Here is a 16,888-nt window from a genome sequence, read left to right as displayed (position 1 = left end):
TCAAGTTCTTCTGCTATTAGAAATTTGCTATATAGATGAGGGATGAGAAGGATCAACCTGATGGTTAACCCCTGCCGGGAGTTTCAGGACTTAAAGGGCTACTGAGATAAACATAGGAATGCCAATTAGGAGGATTTAATCCATAGCTGACAACATTAAATGCCACAATTTGCAAAAACTGTACAAAATCTCTACCTTGTTTGGGCAAGGGATATGGAATGCTGAAATAATCCTCATAAAATTCTAGAAGCGTCACGGCGGCATCCAGGGCATAATCTGCCTGGTGTATCTTGTCTGGCACAGCATATACGGAAACCTGAAGAGAAAGGCAGAGACAGCTATTCAAATGCCATTGTGGGTTCTCTCCACAACTGTATAGAACATAGACGTTTAAGGCTTCATCTTCCGCAACATAGTTGACAATTAAGAAAATCAGCAGTTCCGTTTCTTATATTAATGCTGTTTCTGATCAACTACAACATGCTGGATAACCTATACAAAACCATCTTTTTAAAAATGTTCTTATGACACAGTAGAAAAGTCAACTTAGATGCCAGAAATGAAGTAACAGTAGGACCCTCCATAGACAGCAGAGCACTGCAGCCAGCTTTTGTCCTGAGGACACTAGCCTAATACAGATGGATCTGAGCTTTCACAGCACTGGAGGTCTCAGGGGATAGGAGACAAAATCCAGAGCCTGCCCGAGATGGGACGTCCAACAGAAGACGCACCATGTGTAAAGCTGGACCCAAAAGGATCACACCCTTGCTGTAAGGGTAAACTAAACACAGCCACCCCCTTCCTCAAGGAGCCTGCAGGAGTGGGGGAACGTCTTTTTCAAAGGCTTGGTACTTTAGAGGGGAGGCTGAGGGAAGTCTTAAGAGAATCAGTAAAAAGCTAATCTTCACACTCGGTAGCAGCTGGACACACACTAACCAGGTGGCTTAAAAATCTGAAGCTAAGAGGTTGAATTAAAGTGATTCATGAGGGATCCCTGGGTGGCGCAGAGGTTTGGTGTCTGCTTTTGGTCCCAGGGCGCGATCCTGGAGACCCAGGATTGAATCCCACATCGGGCTCCCGGTGCATGGAGCCTGCTTCTCCCTCTGCCTATGTCTCTGCCTCTCTCTCTGTGTGACTGTCATAAATAAATTAAAAAAAAAAAAAGTGATTCATGGGCTCCTAAGTGCTCCCGGTCAACCGACAGGAGCAAACAAATTCTCTCTGAAAGAAGCCACCTTCAACTCAGGTAGCCTAAGTTCAATACACGCCAAGGAACCCAGACACCATAAGCAAAAACCAGCAGAAACAACAGACCATAGAACCAGACACACAAAGACTTCAGATAGGACAGTTACTAGAATGTAAAATTTACCTTTAATGTATTTAAAGAAATAAAAAACCTAAGAACACTAATATGAAAGAGTTCTGGGCCCTAATTCCAATGTCGGGGGTGGGGGGATTACCCCCACACCTGCAAGCAGTTCTCCAATACCACCCGGGTGTCCCACAACTCAACTTGGTTCCAACACTGCCCAGCGTCCACGACATGAAGGATGAGCCTTTCAAAACTGCCCCCACTTCCACTTGAGGGGATAGTCACGAGTCCACCTTACCCTCCATGCTTCTGACCAACAGGCTAGAGCTTTCAGGTTGCAACAACCACCTCTTTAGGTTTCATTACTTTGCTAGAGCAGCTCCTAAAACTCAGAGAAATATCTTACTTGTTGTTCCTGTCCTCAAAAGAAAAGACATATTGATGTAAACCTACATCAATAGGTTGTATGGCGTGTATTGAACTTGGCGTGTATTGAACTTAGGCTACCTGAGTTGAAGGTTTACATGTAAACCATGACCTACTATAAAAGGTCATGACTCAGGAACAGCCAGATCTGAAGAACTGCCATACCATCCCCCAGGCAGACCACTCTCATGGATTCTCTGCACTTGCACCAACCCAGAAGCTCTCTGAACTATCCTTTTAGGTTTTTATAGAGGCTTCCTTCCACAGTCAGGGCTCATAAAGTCATCAGCCCTAGGTAATTGAACTCAAATCCCCAATCCTTCACCACTCCCTGAACGTCAAGAGGGACTGGCCAAAAGTCCCAACCCTCAGACCACATGGCTAGTTCTGGGGCACCCAGCCCCCATCCTTAGGTTACCTACGTGCTTTCCACAAGTCATCTCATTAACCTGAGAGACACCTTTCTAGCTGTCATCAGGACATTCCTCATGTTTTAGGAGCTCCATGCTAGAAACCGGGACAAAGACCACATATATATATTTCTTGTCATAAATCACAATATCACAGTATGGAAAAGACATCATTTTTAAAAAAGAATCTTTCATAAAGGATTCACAAAAGTGGGCAAATCAATGCATGACTGTTTTTGCTGATAGTTTCGCTACTGAATTTAGATTGGTCCCTATGTTCAAATCTCAAGCATCACCTTCAAATCTCCAGGTAAGTAGAAAGAGCTCTACAAGAATAAGAACCACTACAGGGGGATCCCTGGGTGGCCTAGCGGTTTGGCACCTGCCTTTGGCCCAGGGTGCGATGGAGTCCCAGGATCGAGTCCCACATTAGGCTCCCAGTGTGGAGCCTGGTTTTCCCTCCTCCTGTGTCTCTGCCTCTCTCTCTCTCTCTCTATGTCTATCATAAATAAATAAATAAATCTTAAAAAAAAAAAAAAAAAAAAGAACCGCTACAGGAACAAATGATCATTCATCAGAGAAGTCCTATCCGTTCAGGCCTCAGTGAAAATGTGCACAGATAAATGAGATATCTTCAAATTAAAGCCCCTCCTCTCCCCCCAAACATTGTTTGCATTCAGAACCCAGCATACAGTTGAATAGGTTGTTCACTACACAACGGCACCTAGAAAGGGGGAAAGTAGTCCTTGAAACAAGATATTTTTTCTAGTATTCGCTGCCACAAATGTCCTCCCCAGAGCCATGAAATTCTCTAAGCCGACTGCTCTATTTTACTTTCTTCTCAAGGCCAGAAACCCTCTGTTCAGATAGTCAATGACATTTACTTCCAAACTGTAGAAAGTGATAGCCAGAAACAACTAGAGAAACCACTGGCAGGGTCTAGTCCAACCTACACATTTTAAAGAAGCATAAATTAAACTAAGTTCCAAAGAGAGCAGGGCCAAGGTCAGAAAACCAGCTATTGGTGGAGCTGGGACCGTAACCCAGACCAGACCAAGCCTCTCCACATGTTTTTGTGATTAGAACCCCGTTATAAATACCAGCATCTGTGACAATAGGATGCCAACAATCTTGGGTTTTGCCCAAGACTCAGGTGTGTGCCCAAATTGTGGGACTTCCAGTTTTAAAACCAGGACAGTCTCACACAGGCTAGGACAAGTTGGTCACCCTATGTGACAATCTGACAGTCCCAGGATTCACCTTTACTCCGTTCTTGGTCATCTTGCTAATGGACTCAAAATCTGAAATAATGAAGGCCACCAGGTAGGTGCTCATCTTCACAGTGACATCAAAATGGTCTTCTAGGAGTCCTTCAGCAACAGTCACAGATTTAACCTAAAATCAGAAGAAATGAAATCATCAAATAACCCAATTATCCAATGCATTAAAAATACTTCCTAAAGAGAAATTTCTTAACCACCGGATTTAACATTCAAAGTACACAGCACACCATTTGTATAATTATTTTAAAATTTCTCTAATAAAAATAAATAAATAAATAAATAAATAAATAAAATTTCTCTAATACCTGATTGTAATTTTGATATTAAGTCCAATCTATTCAATTTTTTTTAAGATTTTATTTATTTATTCATGAGAGACACAAAGAAAGAGAGAGAGGCAGAGACATAGGCAGAGGAAGAAGCAGGCTCCATATGGGGAGCCTGATACAGGACTCGATCCTGGGACTCCAGGATCACGCCCTGGGCTGAAGGAAGGTGCTCAACCGCTGCACCACCCAGGGATCCCCCGCATTTTTTTTTACTGAGATAGAATTCACTTACCATAAAATTCATCATTTTAAAGTATAGAGTTCAGTGGGTTTTTTTTATTATATTCACAGAGTTTTGCAACTATCATCACTACATTTCTTTTAAATACCCAAGATGGTTGCAAACTGACCCATATTTGGTATATGACAGAGATAATATGAATGGAACAAAGCAAAACTGAAATTACTGGTTTTGCCAATATGTAGTCCACCTGACCTTAAATACCAGTATGAGAATTTTCTGGAAACACACTAATTTGTTTTCTACAGTGGGCAAACATTTAACTGTATATAACCTAAAAGAGAGCTTCTATTTTCCCACAAAACTGAAAGGAACGCATGCCTGAACCTGACTCGGCCAACCAACTCTGATTTGCTTCACTGGAATCAGCTTTAGGTGTAGTCAGGGAGCAGGGGTGGGGGTCATAGAGGTGCAGTCTAAGAGGTCTGCTCCCCAAAAGGAGAGTCTCATACCCCAGGCAACAACACAGAGCACTGGGGCAGGGTCCTGGAGAAAGAGAGCAAGAGAAGAACGAGCCTGGTGAATCCCATGTTAGCAAATGCATTTTCCCTGGAATCTTATTTCCACCTCTATTTCTGTGCCCTCATCCTTCTTTTTAGCACCCATCAACCACCAGTTCTGGTGTCTGATGGTCACCCTTTGTTCACTCCAACCCTGACCCTGATAGCCAACCTAGGTTTACTCTTGAAAAACTCCAACTTACCTTTTCTTTTTAACTGCCTTCTACCCAACCCTAACCCAAATGGTCATTGCTGAAGCTGTGGTATTCACTAGGCAAGTAAGCTAATTAATTCAACTTTAAATGTCATTAAATCCTGTCCACCGCCCATACACTTCAACGTTCCGATGGTCTGTTAGCTTTTGCAGCCACCAAGACAAGACGATCCCCTGAGACTCCACTGTCCTTCCCCCTGAATTCCAGGTCTGCAGCCTGAGCTCAGGCAAGTCTAAAAGATTTCTGCCAATGGGAGGGCTTTCCTGTCCAGGAGGCAAGATCACATTGTAATTTTCCTTTCCTTAATAAATGGCTCCTGGATATCCATGGATTGAGGCTCCAGCGTCTCTGTGAAGCCTTAGGAGCTCCCAGCCTTCACCTTGCAAGCCTATGAGTTTCTCCACCAATCTTTTTTTGGTTATCAGTCTCCCCTTTGGTTTCATCTGTCCTCGTCCTTTATTCTCCTAAAGCTGTGACTGCTTCTCTAATTAGAGAACTCACAATCCCAGGAGCAATATCATAATATTGGAAGATGAAACGACGACTGGAACAAGTATGTTCTCTATCTCAAATGTGTATCAGGAAAATAGCATAATTGTTTCCTGTTTTTTCATATACAAATGTGAGATATACAAATGTGATATCTATCCCACTCACATTTGTATCCGTTCTTAGTTGGTAGAGTTTTGCAGAAGAGCACTTTTCACAGAGCATGACCCCCTGAGGGGGGCTATCAGAATCTTATTTGAGGAAGGGATTATTAAGGTATGATTTTTAAGGTGATCCATAGACTTTTGGGCGTCTCAAGGTACTGTGTTAGAGGTTGGCTGTGGCCCTCAGAGTCCCGCACTAAGATTATGCCCCCCTGCTCAGCACAGGCCTGAGCTGGGACACCCTTTAAGATTCTGGGCAAAGTCAGTTCCATCTGAGTCTCATCTGCAGCGAGCTCTGTGAACAAAAGCCCATGTGTGTGCTTCAGGAGTTGCAGGCTGATAGCTCAGGGGATGAGTTTTGTTCCTTTTTGTTAAAGATTTTATTTATTTATTCATGAGAGACAAAGAGAGAGAGAGAGGCAGAGACATAGGTGGAGGGAGAAGCAGACTCCCTGCGGGGGATGAGTTTTTCTAAGCTGCCACTGTCATCGGTCCATGGCACTGACTCAGTAGTTTTATTCATTTGGCATGGCCATTTTCTCACCACTTTTGAAAATCAGATGGAACACGGTCCACATTTGCTTCAGTATTGGAGGGTAATGGTTTCTTTAAAGGGAAGTGAGCTATCGATGACTACTTACCTTTTGTAACATAAGATGACTTTTTTTTCTGTTGGCCCAATTTGGTGGATATAGTTACAATCAGATGATTACTCTTAGTTATGCTCTGTAATTTCTATATATGATATACTATCTAGTAGAGATATAGCCTTAGATGACCAGGTGTGCCCTTTAAAAGATCATATGAGACAGTGAAGGAGAAAGTGCTTTGTGAAGGGCGCTCTCATTTACATCTGACCTGCTTCCCTACAGTTGCCCTCCTGTCAGCACCAGTGACCAGGAATGCCACTTGTACTGAAATCCTACATGTTTTAAGGGCCAATTTTTTCTTTAACTACAGATAAATTCTTATTTGAAACAAAAGCAAAGGTTAGAAATGAAAAAAGCAAAGTGAGCTGTCAGGCAATAAAACAACACAGGTGACATGAATGTTAACTGTCACCGCGGTAAAGCAAGTCACAGCATATCAACAGATTTTTCCCGTGAGTAGACAGGCAGTTCAGACTCACCAGCGGCATATTGGAGATGGCAACGTGTCTGGGCTCCCTTCGGATCTTGACTGAAAAATTCGCTTTGAAGGCAGGTTCATCAAAGCAGGGAAAGGCCATTCTGGCCGCAGTAGGTTCAAAGTGCGTTGATGCAAGTACTCTAAAATTATGGCATGTGAAAAAGAAGTACAACATAAAGCACCAGGGACTCTAAAATAGATGTGTTCTTTGGTTTTTAATCCCTAGAGATATCATAAGATTATGGAATTCACTACTAAAAAAAAAACAAGTTTTCATTTAAGCTATCATAAACTAAATTTAAAAAGTTAAAAATTGAGAAAACTGATTGAAAGTTACTTGACAAAGGCTTAATAGCCTTGACAGATAATGAAAACTTAAAAGTGAGTAAGACTATATAACCAGCAACCAAGGAGAAGTGCAGGTACAGGTCATAAACAGGCAATTCACAGAAGAAGGCTTACAAATAGTCAATAAACATATGAAAACCTGCTCAACTTTCTCAATAATAAAGTTAAAGGGACATATCTGTTGGCTTTTTGGCTCTATAAAGACTGCCCGTATACAGTATTGGCTGCAGATGAAAAATATGGCAAGGGATATCAAATGATTGTAGACCCGTGAACTTATCAATTTTAGTTCTAGGCATTTATTCCAAAGAAATGATTGACAAAGATACTGCTGTTGCTGAAACGGTGAAAATAACCCAATCTCCATCAACGGGGTATTAGTTAAATCGCTGCACATGCATTTTAATAAACTCATTAAAATAATGTACACTGACAGCCTTCCATATGAAACATCTCAACATATTAAAATAAAATCCCTTATCAGATGGAAAATATAACATTGCTCCATTTACGTAAATGTATATCCATATCCAGAGAGAAGTCCAGAAGGATGGTCCCCAAAATAAAAGCACCGGCTATCTTTAGGGGTGTGATATGGATAGAATTTACTTCAAAAAAAATTCTTTTTGATAGCATCTTTTTTTAACCTCAGAAGAATAATATGGAATCAGAAAAATAAGTGAGTATAATCTACGAGCAAATAAAATTTGATTTTAAAAGTCAGCATAAAATCTCCCAAAATAGATTACCTCCTTAAAAACAGAACAAAAGCAAGGCTGATGAGGATCCTTTAAAAAGCTTTAACTGAGAAAAAGATGTTTCTTCTAATAGGATGTATGGGCAAACTGCATCCTGCAAAATAATGCTGAAGTCTTAATCCCTCGTATCTGTGAATATGACTTTATTTGGAAATAGGATCTTTGCAGATGTAATCAAATGAGGCCATAGGGTTGGGCCCTAATCCAAGAAGACTAGTGTCCTCATAAGAAGAGGGAAATTTGAGGAATGGCTACATAATAGAGTCAGACTCCAGATTGATGTTGGTGCAAGCCAAGGAATGCCAACAATTGATGGCTACCACAAACTAAAAAGAGGGAAGGGAGATTCTCAGAGATTTAGAGAGAGCTAAGCCCTACTGATACCTTGATTTCTGACTACTAGCCTCCAGAACGGTGAGAGCATAAATGTCTGTTGTTCAAAGCCACCCAGCTTATGGTACTTTGTTATAGCAGCTCTAGGAAACTAATACTAGAGAGAATTAAAAATGTTTATTATAAACATGAAATCTAATTACATAAATAGGTACTTTGACAGAGCGGAAGGAAAGAAAACTGGTTAAAACAGAATGAGGGATCCCTGGGTGGCGCAGCGGTTTGGCGCCTGCCTTTGGCCCAGGGCGCGATCCTGGAGACCCAGGATCGAATCCCACATCGGGCTCCCGGTGCATGGAGCCTGCTTCTCCCTCTGCCTGTGTCTCTGTCTCTGTCTCTCTCTCTCTCTGTATGACTATCATAAATAAATAAAAATTAAAAAAAAAAAAAAACAGAATGAAAACACGAGATCTGAAAAACAAAGAAAAGAATCTATTGGCTATTTTTAGCTGTAAATGAAACGCAAAATCAAAATATTCAATGATCAAGGGAGATTTCAGAAATAATCCATATGAAATAATGAGTTTAGTATGGGCAGTACTTGAAGTTTAAAAAAGAAAAATAGAAAAAAGTACCTCACTTCCCCTTCCTTGGTTCTGTAGGTGCTTTTATAAAATCCATTTAAATGCCCCGAGAGATGGCCAGTGTAGTCAATGACAACTGTGTACGGGAGCCCAACCACCAGAGGCTTGGAAGCCACAAGTGCGATTTGCTCGTGACGCGGGTATTCCAGGACTCTCAAGGGTTCTGCAGTCAGCCTCTCTCCAACTCTCCTCCTGAGGGTGGCCTTAGATACTTGCAGAAGGTGACTGTGCAGGATGATCGCACTTGTAGGCCGGCTGGCTGCGATTTCTATTTCCGTGGTTCCCTCGAAAGTCAGAGTGGTGAGATTTGCGTGGATCATGAGATCGTAATGAACTGGGACAATGTGCTCAGGAAGTCGTATTTTATCCCAAGGGAATGGTGTCCCATTGGTAGCTTTCGGAGACGTAGTGTCACTGCTCTGACACCAGGAAGGAGTTGACACAGTTAAGAGAAGCAAGAATGAGGACGATAGAAATGGCATGGTTGCAAGTGGCCATGTGACAGACGGAGATATCATCTTCTTGCTCAGACCACCTGGTGGCACAAATGTATAACCACCCCCCCCAAAAAAAAATTGAGTCACTGAAATATTATATGGAGATGGCATAATTTCACAATATTATCTACCCAGGATTAACAGATAGAGATACAAACTTTCAAAAGTTCTAGGTCTTCACCTGAAAGGAGTATTACCTTCCCTATATTGATTCCTAGAAGAAAGAAGTGAATGGTCAGCAACAGTCTTCACACCTATGAAAAAGTACCAGTTGACTTTCCAAGTTTAAATGAACTCTAAAAAAAAAAAAAAAAAAAAAAAAAAAAAAAGAACTCTATCAGTCAGGGTTCTTGGTCGAAAGAAATAGAACAAGGTCCCTAAGTAAGCCGCCAAAAGGGTTACAGAGGTGTCAGGAGGATTGGGAAACAGGCCAAGAGACAGCCAGCCAGAAGCATATCAGAGAAATTGAGCAGTGACCACCACCCCCTCCAATCCACACTGGACCTTGGAGGAAGCTGCCCTGCTGCCTGGAGATCAGATGCAGGATCCTCCTGCAGCCACTGCCAATGGGAGGTCTCTAACTGCCCCTGCAACTTGGCAGTACTTCTTTCAGCTGAGATAAGGTATCCACACTACCAGTTAGAGAGGTGGGAAAAGCAAGAATCTGGACTTCACAGCTTCTGCAGGACAAGTCTGGCTCCCCACCAAGTGTACGAGGTAAAGAATCCCCACATATAGGAGACATGGGAAGGAAACACAGCTGCTGAGCAGCAAGGGGATGGGGAGGCAAGTATCCATTAACAGTAACACTTAATAACAGTAGTGTCTTTGTCAAATGTCATGCCAGAGGTTCATCTAACACGTATTTAGCCAGGAATGACTTAAAGGGTTTATGGTGATTTCCTCACCAATAGTTTGTGACAAACCTAACAGTCTCCTGGATCCTCTCTGACAATCATCCAACAAATCTACGTTGAATGCCCGCTCCACACAAGGCCGTGTGCGGAGCACAGGGTGGGATATAACAATACACAAGACACAAATCCCACAGCTTTCAAGGACTCCAAAATCCAGCAAGACAGAAAACACTCATGCACAAATGATAGAATGCAACAGAGCCAAGTGTGGAGCGTCTTCGGAATAATCATAAAAGGTAGTGCTGGGGCAGAAGGGAGAGCGTGCCATGGGCTGCACAGCAACTCGGGGATGCCTTCGTGCAAGACCAGCATCAAAGCACAGTTTGGAAGGATGGGTTGGATTTAGAAATGAAGGGAGGCCACTGAAGCCACTGCAGGTGGAGCAAACCAGGGCAGGAGTGAAAGCGCAAAGGGACAAAGTAGAGGGCTGGCTGGGCAATCAATCCAATCCATCCGGATGGGGAATGATTATTCACAGGGCGAGGAGGAGAGGGACTCCAAGGGGATGCTCAAAGCACGCTGGGAGTCCTGCTGCAGACTCTATCTTGGTCTTTATTGACGAGGCCTTAGGACACAAGAGGAAGGTGAATTACAAGAGAGTTGGCAACCAAGGCTGAGAGCACTGCCAGTGGGAGGTCTCTAACTGCCCCTGCAACTTGGCAGTACTTCGCCAAGCTGTGAAGTCCAGATTCTACGCACGTTTCCCTCTTAGACAAAGAACCTCTCTAAGGGGTATTTGCCAGGACTCGTCTGCTAGTGAGCCCAGGTAATTGGTCCTAATTCCCTCAAGCTCTTTGGGCTCCTGAACATACAGAGCAGATGAGAAAGTGGTGGGACGACAGTGCGGTACATGGGGCTCCACCTCTAGGTCAGCGGTTCTCTGCTCCGGCTGCATATGAACATCAGCGGGGAAGGGGAAGCTTCTAAAATGACCGATGCCTGGGTCTCTATCTAGAACAATTAAACTGAAATCTATGGTGATGAGGTCAGGGCACCAGAATTTTAAAAAATCTTCTAGAGATTCTATTGGAGAGCCAAGGAGAGAACCTCCTGGATAATCCTTGCGACGGCCTGGTCTTACCCTCTTCAACCCTATGTGGGGCTCTCGCCAACCCCTCTCTCTCCATCCTGCTCCCCTGCCAAAAACACAGCCAGAGGGGCCTACACCCTGCTTCCCCTCAGAGCAGACCTGCAGGCACATAGACTACCAACACAGGCAGTAAGCACCGAAGCACCATAACCTCAGTTCAAAAGGTACCACCCAAGGGGGACGCCTGGGTGGCTCAGCAGTGGAGCGTCTGCTTGGCTCAGGGCGTGATCCTGGGGTCCGGGGATCAAGTCCCATATCGAGTCCCGCATCGAGCTCCCTGCATGGAGCCTGCTTCTCCCTCTGCCTGTGTCTCTGTCTCTCATGAATAAATAAATAAAATCTATTAAAAAAAAAAAAAAAGGTACTACCCAGATGCAACAGAAGAGAGAATCAAAGGGTCAAACCTATTCCAGGCGTGAACAGGGAAAACTGGTTTTTTTGTTCATGTGTTTCTTGGGTTTTGGTATGTGGGTAAGAACCAACGAAAGGATGTTTCCAGCCACGGAGAACTGAAGCAACGTGAAGGTGACGAATAAAGTTTTAAACACCAAAATAGTAAAAGGTTCCCACTTTTACTCCCTCAGCAGATTTCTAGCACAGGGCCAACACGATGGATCTCCCTTGAAGTTGGGACATGAGAAATAAAGGGAACTTGAGTGATGTTTCCTTTTTGAATTTCTGATGGCAGGAGCTTTGTGAGTGCAATGAAGGCGGCAGGTTCAGGCCTGGGAGGGCCCCAGATGGCCCCAAGTATTCCCGAAAGTCCAGGAGGAAATCTAAAAATCCCATCTGGTTCTGAGCGGGCAGCAAGGCCTACAGGCTCCTAAAGGAGTTGGCAGTGGGACCTCCCGGCCAAGGCTTTACAAGGTTGAGTCCATAAGGAGATGGAGTCAAAGATAACACGACTGTGCCTCAAAAGAGATGTAATGCCAGGAAACCACTATGGAACATGCAGTGTAGATGGCATAAATATCTAGAACCATAGCTATGTTAATAATAATCCATATTACACTTATAGTCAGAAAAGAAAAACTGGCTTTGAGTTCTTGCTCTGGCACCTACTGTGCGACCTGGGACAGGTTATTTAATCCCTGTTGCGTTCTTTTCATGTGTAATTTGAGAAAATAATAATACCTCTCTCACAGCATTGTTGTAAAGACAGAGTTAAAATCTTTGCAACCATCCATCCCACCAATATTTACCGAAATCTTTACAATCATCCATCCCACCAATATTTACCAAAATCTTTGCAATCATCCATCCCACCAATATTCATCAAAATCTTTGCAATCATCCACTCCACCAATATTTACTCTTATGTGCCAAGGATTTTGCTGGACACCAGCAATATAAGACATCACAGATCCTTGACCTCAAACTGCTTACAGAGCTGGGGGCAGGGGGAATTTTAACCATGACTAGGGCTCTGGGGAGAAAACAACAACAACACAACAAACTGCAAGAGAATAACAGGGCAAGGGGATCAACCCTGGGGGTTCTCTGAGAGTATTTTAGCTGAGATTTAAAGGACGAAATCAAACTACCTAAGAGAGAGAAAGAGAGTTTTCCAGACCGAGGGAAGAGCAAGCATATTTGTAGGCTCAGAGGCAGTAGAGTCCTGGTTATGAAAGGCCAGTGACCCTAAAGCAGAACATGCTGCAGAGATGCACGTGGAGCCGCAGATGGGACCGGACCCCACGCAGCCTGGAGGCACGGGAAGGCTTCTGACTCCCAGCCTAGGCACAACGAGAAGCCACTGGGTTTTGAGCTAGAAAGAAGGTCTCAGGATCCAGGTCACACTTTAAGAAGCCACGTGGATCAAGAAAGGAGCAGGAAGGATGGCTCAGAAACCAGTCAGAGAAGGGGTCTAGACAAACTAAGCTGGTGGCTTGTACTCTAGTGGTGTCACCAGAGAGAGCGAGGGAGGGGAGAGACAGAGAGAGGGAGGGACTCAACATCTCCATTTGGGGTGGACTGCAAGGGGGGGTGGTGGTGACAGAAAGAACACATCAGGATGGCTGCCAGGCTTCTGGAATGAACATCTGGGTAGTCACGGGTGCCATTTACTGAGACGGAGAAGACCAGAGGTGGGACAGTTTTAAAAGGGAGGAGAGGTCGACCAAGGATTCATTTTTGAAATATGTTTGTGAGGTCTCTGCGATACGCACGGAAAAATACCCGCAGGCAGGTGAATACACAGGCTCAGAGCCCAGAGAGAAAGGTTTTCAAGGACCTGCCAGGCATCTGCCTTTGGCCTCTGATCTCACTAAATAAAGCATCTTTCCCGGTCAAGGTTGTGGTAACAGGGTACCTGACTTCCCTGCGCCGCCAGCAAGGGTTCAAGGCACTTTAGGAAACTTTACCGAGGCTGCTGCCTCTGCGGATTAGGACTTTTCCCACCCACGGGGAAGGCAGGGGCAACTGACCCTGGGTTAGCTCACCCTTCCCTTTATGGGAACCCTACTCAATGGGAAATCTACCACCGCAAGGTAAGGTAACCGACCTTCTCCCAAAATGTCCCGAACGATGACATCATCAAGCGTTGCAGTAGCTTGTCACCGCTGGTAAACAGACAAAAACGCTGAATTCACTCAAATTGTCTTTAACCAACTGGAATTCTTTCATTTAGACCGACCTGCACATGGGCTCTGGGATCAGCACAATTCCCAATCCTTGGGGAAAGAGCACACCACTGGCCTGTATTTATTTATTTTTTTTAGGTTTTTGTTCTTGTTTTTAACTGACCACATCCTGAGTTGAGAGCAAACACTGCAGAGAGCTGAGCCTTTCTTTCTGAACGTGGCCCTACAGAGAAGCTCCAGGGACACTAAGGAAGCGTCCAGGCCTCTCCCTCCGAGAAGTCACCCTGCAGGGCCCCCCCACCCCCCCACCCCGGCGGGCAAGGCGCCGGCCCCGCAGGGACTGGAAGTTGCTCAACCGGAGAACCTGCTTGGGGCAAAACCCCAGAGGGGAGCGGAGCGGAGGGGGTTGGCGCTGGGACCCAGGACGCAGAGGCAAGGAAAGAGCCCGTCGGGGCGCCTTCTGCCTCCCGTCCCTCAGCACCGGCCCGCTCAGCCCGGCCACCTGCTTTCTCTGGCAACCATCCCGCCCAAGGCACCCCCACCCCCACCCGCGGCACCCCCACCCCCACCCGCGGCACCCCCCCCAGCCCACATCTGGCGCTGCGCCGAGGCCGGGGGTGGGGCCAGAGGGAGGAGGGGGGCCTGGGGAGGAGCGGGGGGCGGGGCCTGGGGAGGAGCGGGGGGCGGGGCCTGGGGAGGGGCGGGGGGCGGGGCCGGGGGTGGTGGGGGGGCCGGGGGAGGGGCCGGGGGGGTCCAGAGGGAGGAGTCGGGGGGAGCCGAGGGGAGGCCTGGGGTGGAGCGGAGGGGAGCCGAGGGGAGGGCCTGGGGAGGGGTCTGGGGGGCCAAGGGGAGGAGCCGGGGGGAGCCGAGGGGAGGCCTGGGGTGGAGCGGGGGGGGAGCCGAGGGGAGGGCCTGGGGAGGGGTCTGGGGGTCCAGAGGGAGGAGTCGGGGGGAGCCGAGGGGAGGCCTGGGGTGGAGCGGAGGGGAGCCGAGGGGAGGGCCTGGGGAGGGGTCTGGGGGGCCAAGGGGAGGAGCCGGGGGGAGCCGAGGGGAGGCCTGGGGTGGAGCGGGGGGGGAGCCGAGGGGAGGGCCTGGGGAGGGGTCTGGGGGTCCAGAGGGAGGAGTCGGGGGGAGCCGAGGGGAGGCCTGGGGTGGAGCGGAGGGGAGCCGAGGGGAGGGCCTGGGGAGGGGTCTGGGGGGCCAAGGGGAGGAGCCGGGGGGAGCCGAGGGGAGGCCTGGGGTGGAGCGGGGGGGAGCCGAGGGGAGGGCCTGGGGAGGGGTCTGGGGGGCCAAGGGGAGGAGCCGGGGGGAGCCGAGGGGAGGCCTGGGGTGGAGCTGGGGGGATGGGGAGGTGGGGGGGGCCGGGGGGGCCAGGGGGAGGAGCCGGGGGGGCTGGGGAGGTGGGGGTCCTGGGGAGGTGCCGGGGGGGGGGTCCGGAGGGAGGAGCCGGGGGGAGCCGAACGGGGGCCTGGGGAGGAGCCAAGGAGCTGGGGGCGAGGCCTGGGGAGGAGTGGGGGGGCCTCGGAGGAGCGGGAGGGGCTGGGGAGGAGCCCGGGGAGGAGCCGGAGGGGCCGAGGGTGGGGCTTGGGGGGCCAGGGGGGTAGTCGGGGGCTAGCGGGGGGGGCGGGGGCCGGAGAGGAAGCCGGGGGGCGGGGACCAGCGGCGAGGCGCTCGGAGGGGGCAGCTCCCGCCTGCCGGGAAGAGGCGCGCTGACCCTGCGCCCCCCGCACCCCCGCCCCCAGCCCCCCCAGCCCCCCAGCCCAGCCCTGCCCTGCCCTCTGCGCCTCCCTCGCCTCCGCCGTGCGCCCCGGCTCCCCCGCCGCCCCCGCGGGCCCCAGCAGGTGGCCGGCGCCGAGCCCCTCTCCAGCCCCTCTCCAGCCCGTCTCCAGCCCGTCTCGAGCCCCGCAGCGCGGCCGGGGGTCGGGGCGCCGGCGGGGGACCCCGGGGTCGGACCCGCCGTACCTGGGGGCCCGCCGCTGCCCCGCTGGCCCTCGCGCCGCCGCGCCCGCCTCCTCGACCCGGGAACAGAAAGCGAAAGCGGAGAGGGCGCCCCGGAGGAGGCGGAGCTGGCAGGCCGCCCCCACGGACCCCCGCCCGGGACAGCCCCGAGGCGCGCTGGGCGCCGGGCTCCTCCGCGACCGCGTGGCTCTCTCCGAGGGCTCTCGGGCTCTGCGTCTCGGCGCCCCGCGGGCGGCGCCCCAGGGAGCCCGGCAGGTGGCCCTGGGCGATGGGCAGGCTCGGCCTCCGCAAGGCCCGAACCCGGACCGTGGGGCGAAGCGCTCAAGCCTCGGGGTTTGGGGGGGGCACGGCCCCGGGCAGGAGGGGCATTACAGGTAGCCCCCCCCCGACTGCCCCCCACGGCCCAGGGGCACTCGGGCCGCGAGCATTTGCTGCTTTCCACATTAAAACGGCTGCTCTGGGGCCCCTGGGTGGCCCCGGGGTTGAGCGCCTGCCTTTGGCTCAGGAGGTGACCCCGGGGTCCCGGGATCGAGTCCCCCATCGGGCCCCCTGCATGGAGCCTGCTTCTCCCTCTGCCTGTGTCTCTGCCTCTCTCTCTCTCTCTCTCTCTGTATCTCGGGAATAAATAAAATCTAAAATAAATAATTAAAACGTCTCCTGCTTTCTCACATCAAATGACCATTTTTGCGCTCCCCTTAGAACGTTAAGACTGGATGAAACGTCCAGAAGAGCCCAGCTTTGAACAACTGAGGGTAAATGAAGTAACAGGGCAGGAAACCTCAAGCTTTCATATTGACCAAATGCCACAAGTTGGTGAGTGGGACCAACCCGTCTGGGACCTTTTCCCTACTGCCCTCAGCCTTTCCCCTCTCATTTCTTTCCTAACCTCCTTCCCTTTGGTTCCAAGACGCTGGTACTGTATTTCTCAACCTTTGTTTCTCAATTTTATGTTCCTTTTGAAAAATAACAAAATGTATTTTGTTCTGGGGAATCTCTCCAGTCAAGGCTATTTTGTAATATAGAATTAGCATTCCGTCCCCAGCCCCTAACAGGGTGAGATCTAGGTAAGCGTTTTCATTCTATTCCAATAAGAAATGGGCTTTGGGATTAGGTGATTGTTTTTCATTTTGGGATTGTGACAATTTTCATTGTGGGATTGTGGGATTCTCTTTTGTTCAGCGGGTAGCTGTAGCCTCCAAGGCCTCCACATGTCTGCGAGTGATCCAGTCTGCTCCGATGAGAACTTCTTGTCCTGTAAAC

The 16,888-nt window shown here is 48.6% G+C and overlaps 1 protein-coding gene across 3 annotated transcripts in view; it reads right to left on the bottom strand.

The window, feature by feature from the left end:
- Positions 1 to 16,169, bottom strand: part of ERAP1 (endoplasmic reticulum aminopeptidase 1) — a 43,042-nt gene extending 26,873 nt beyond the window's left edge. The window contains exons 1-7 of one of the 3 annotated variants that reach the window (XM_041751453.1): positions 15,632 to 15,753; positions 13,591 to 13,648; positions 9,278 to 9,376; positions 8,575 to 9,118; positions 6,502 to 6,640; positions 3,412 to 3,546; positions 196 to 316 (exon numbers count right to left, since the gene is read on the bottom strand). In XM_041751453.1, the coding sequence (XP_041607387.1) occupies positions 196 to 316; positions 3,412 to 3,546; positions 6,502 to 6,640; positions 8,575 to 9,101 (922 nt within the window). In that variant the 5' untranslated portion in view covers positions 9,102 to 9,118; positions 9,278 to 9,376; positions 13,591 to 13,648; positions 15,632 to 15,753. Of the gene's footprint in view, positions 1 to 195; positions 317 to 3,411; positions 3,547 to 6,501; positions 6,641 to 8,574; positions 9,119 to 9,277; positions 9,377 to 13,590; positions 13,649 to 15,631 lie in introns of all 3 variants that reach the window. The other 2 variants (XM_041751451.1, XM_041751450.1) reach the window with 2 other exon arrangements.
- Positions 16,170 to 16,888: the final 719 nt, after the last annotated feature.

Source organism: Vulpes lagopus, chromosome 4, assembly GCF_018345385.1.
Source record: "Vulpes lagopus strain Blue_001 chromosome 4, ASM1834538v1, whole genome shotgun sequence".
Taxonomy (NCBI): domain Eukaryota; kingdom Metazoa; phylum Chordata; class Mammalia; order Carnivora; family Canidae; genus Vulpes; species Vulpes lagopus.
This window is presented reverse-complemented; position numbering and strand designations above follow the sequence as displayed.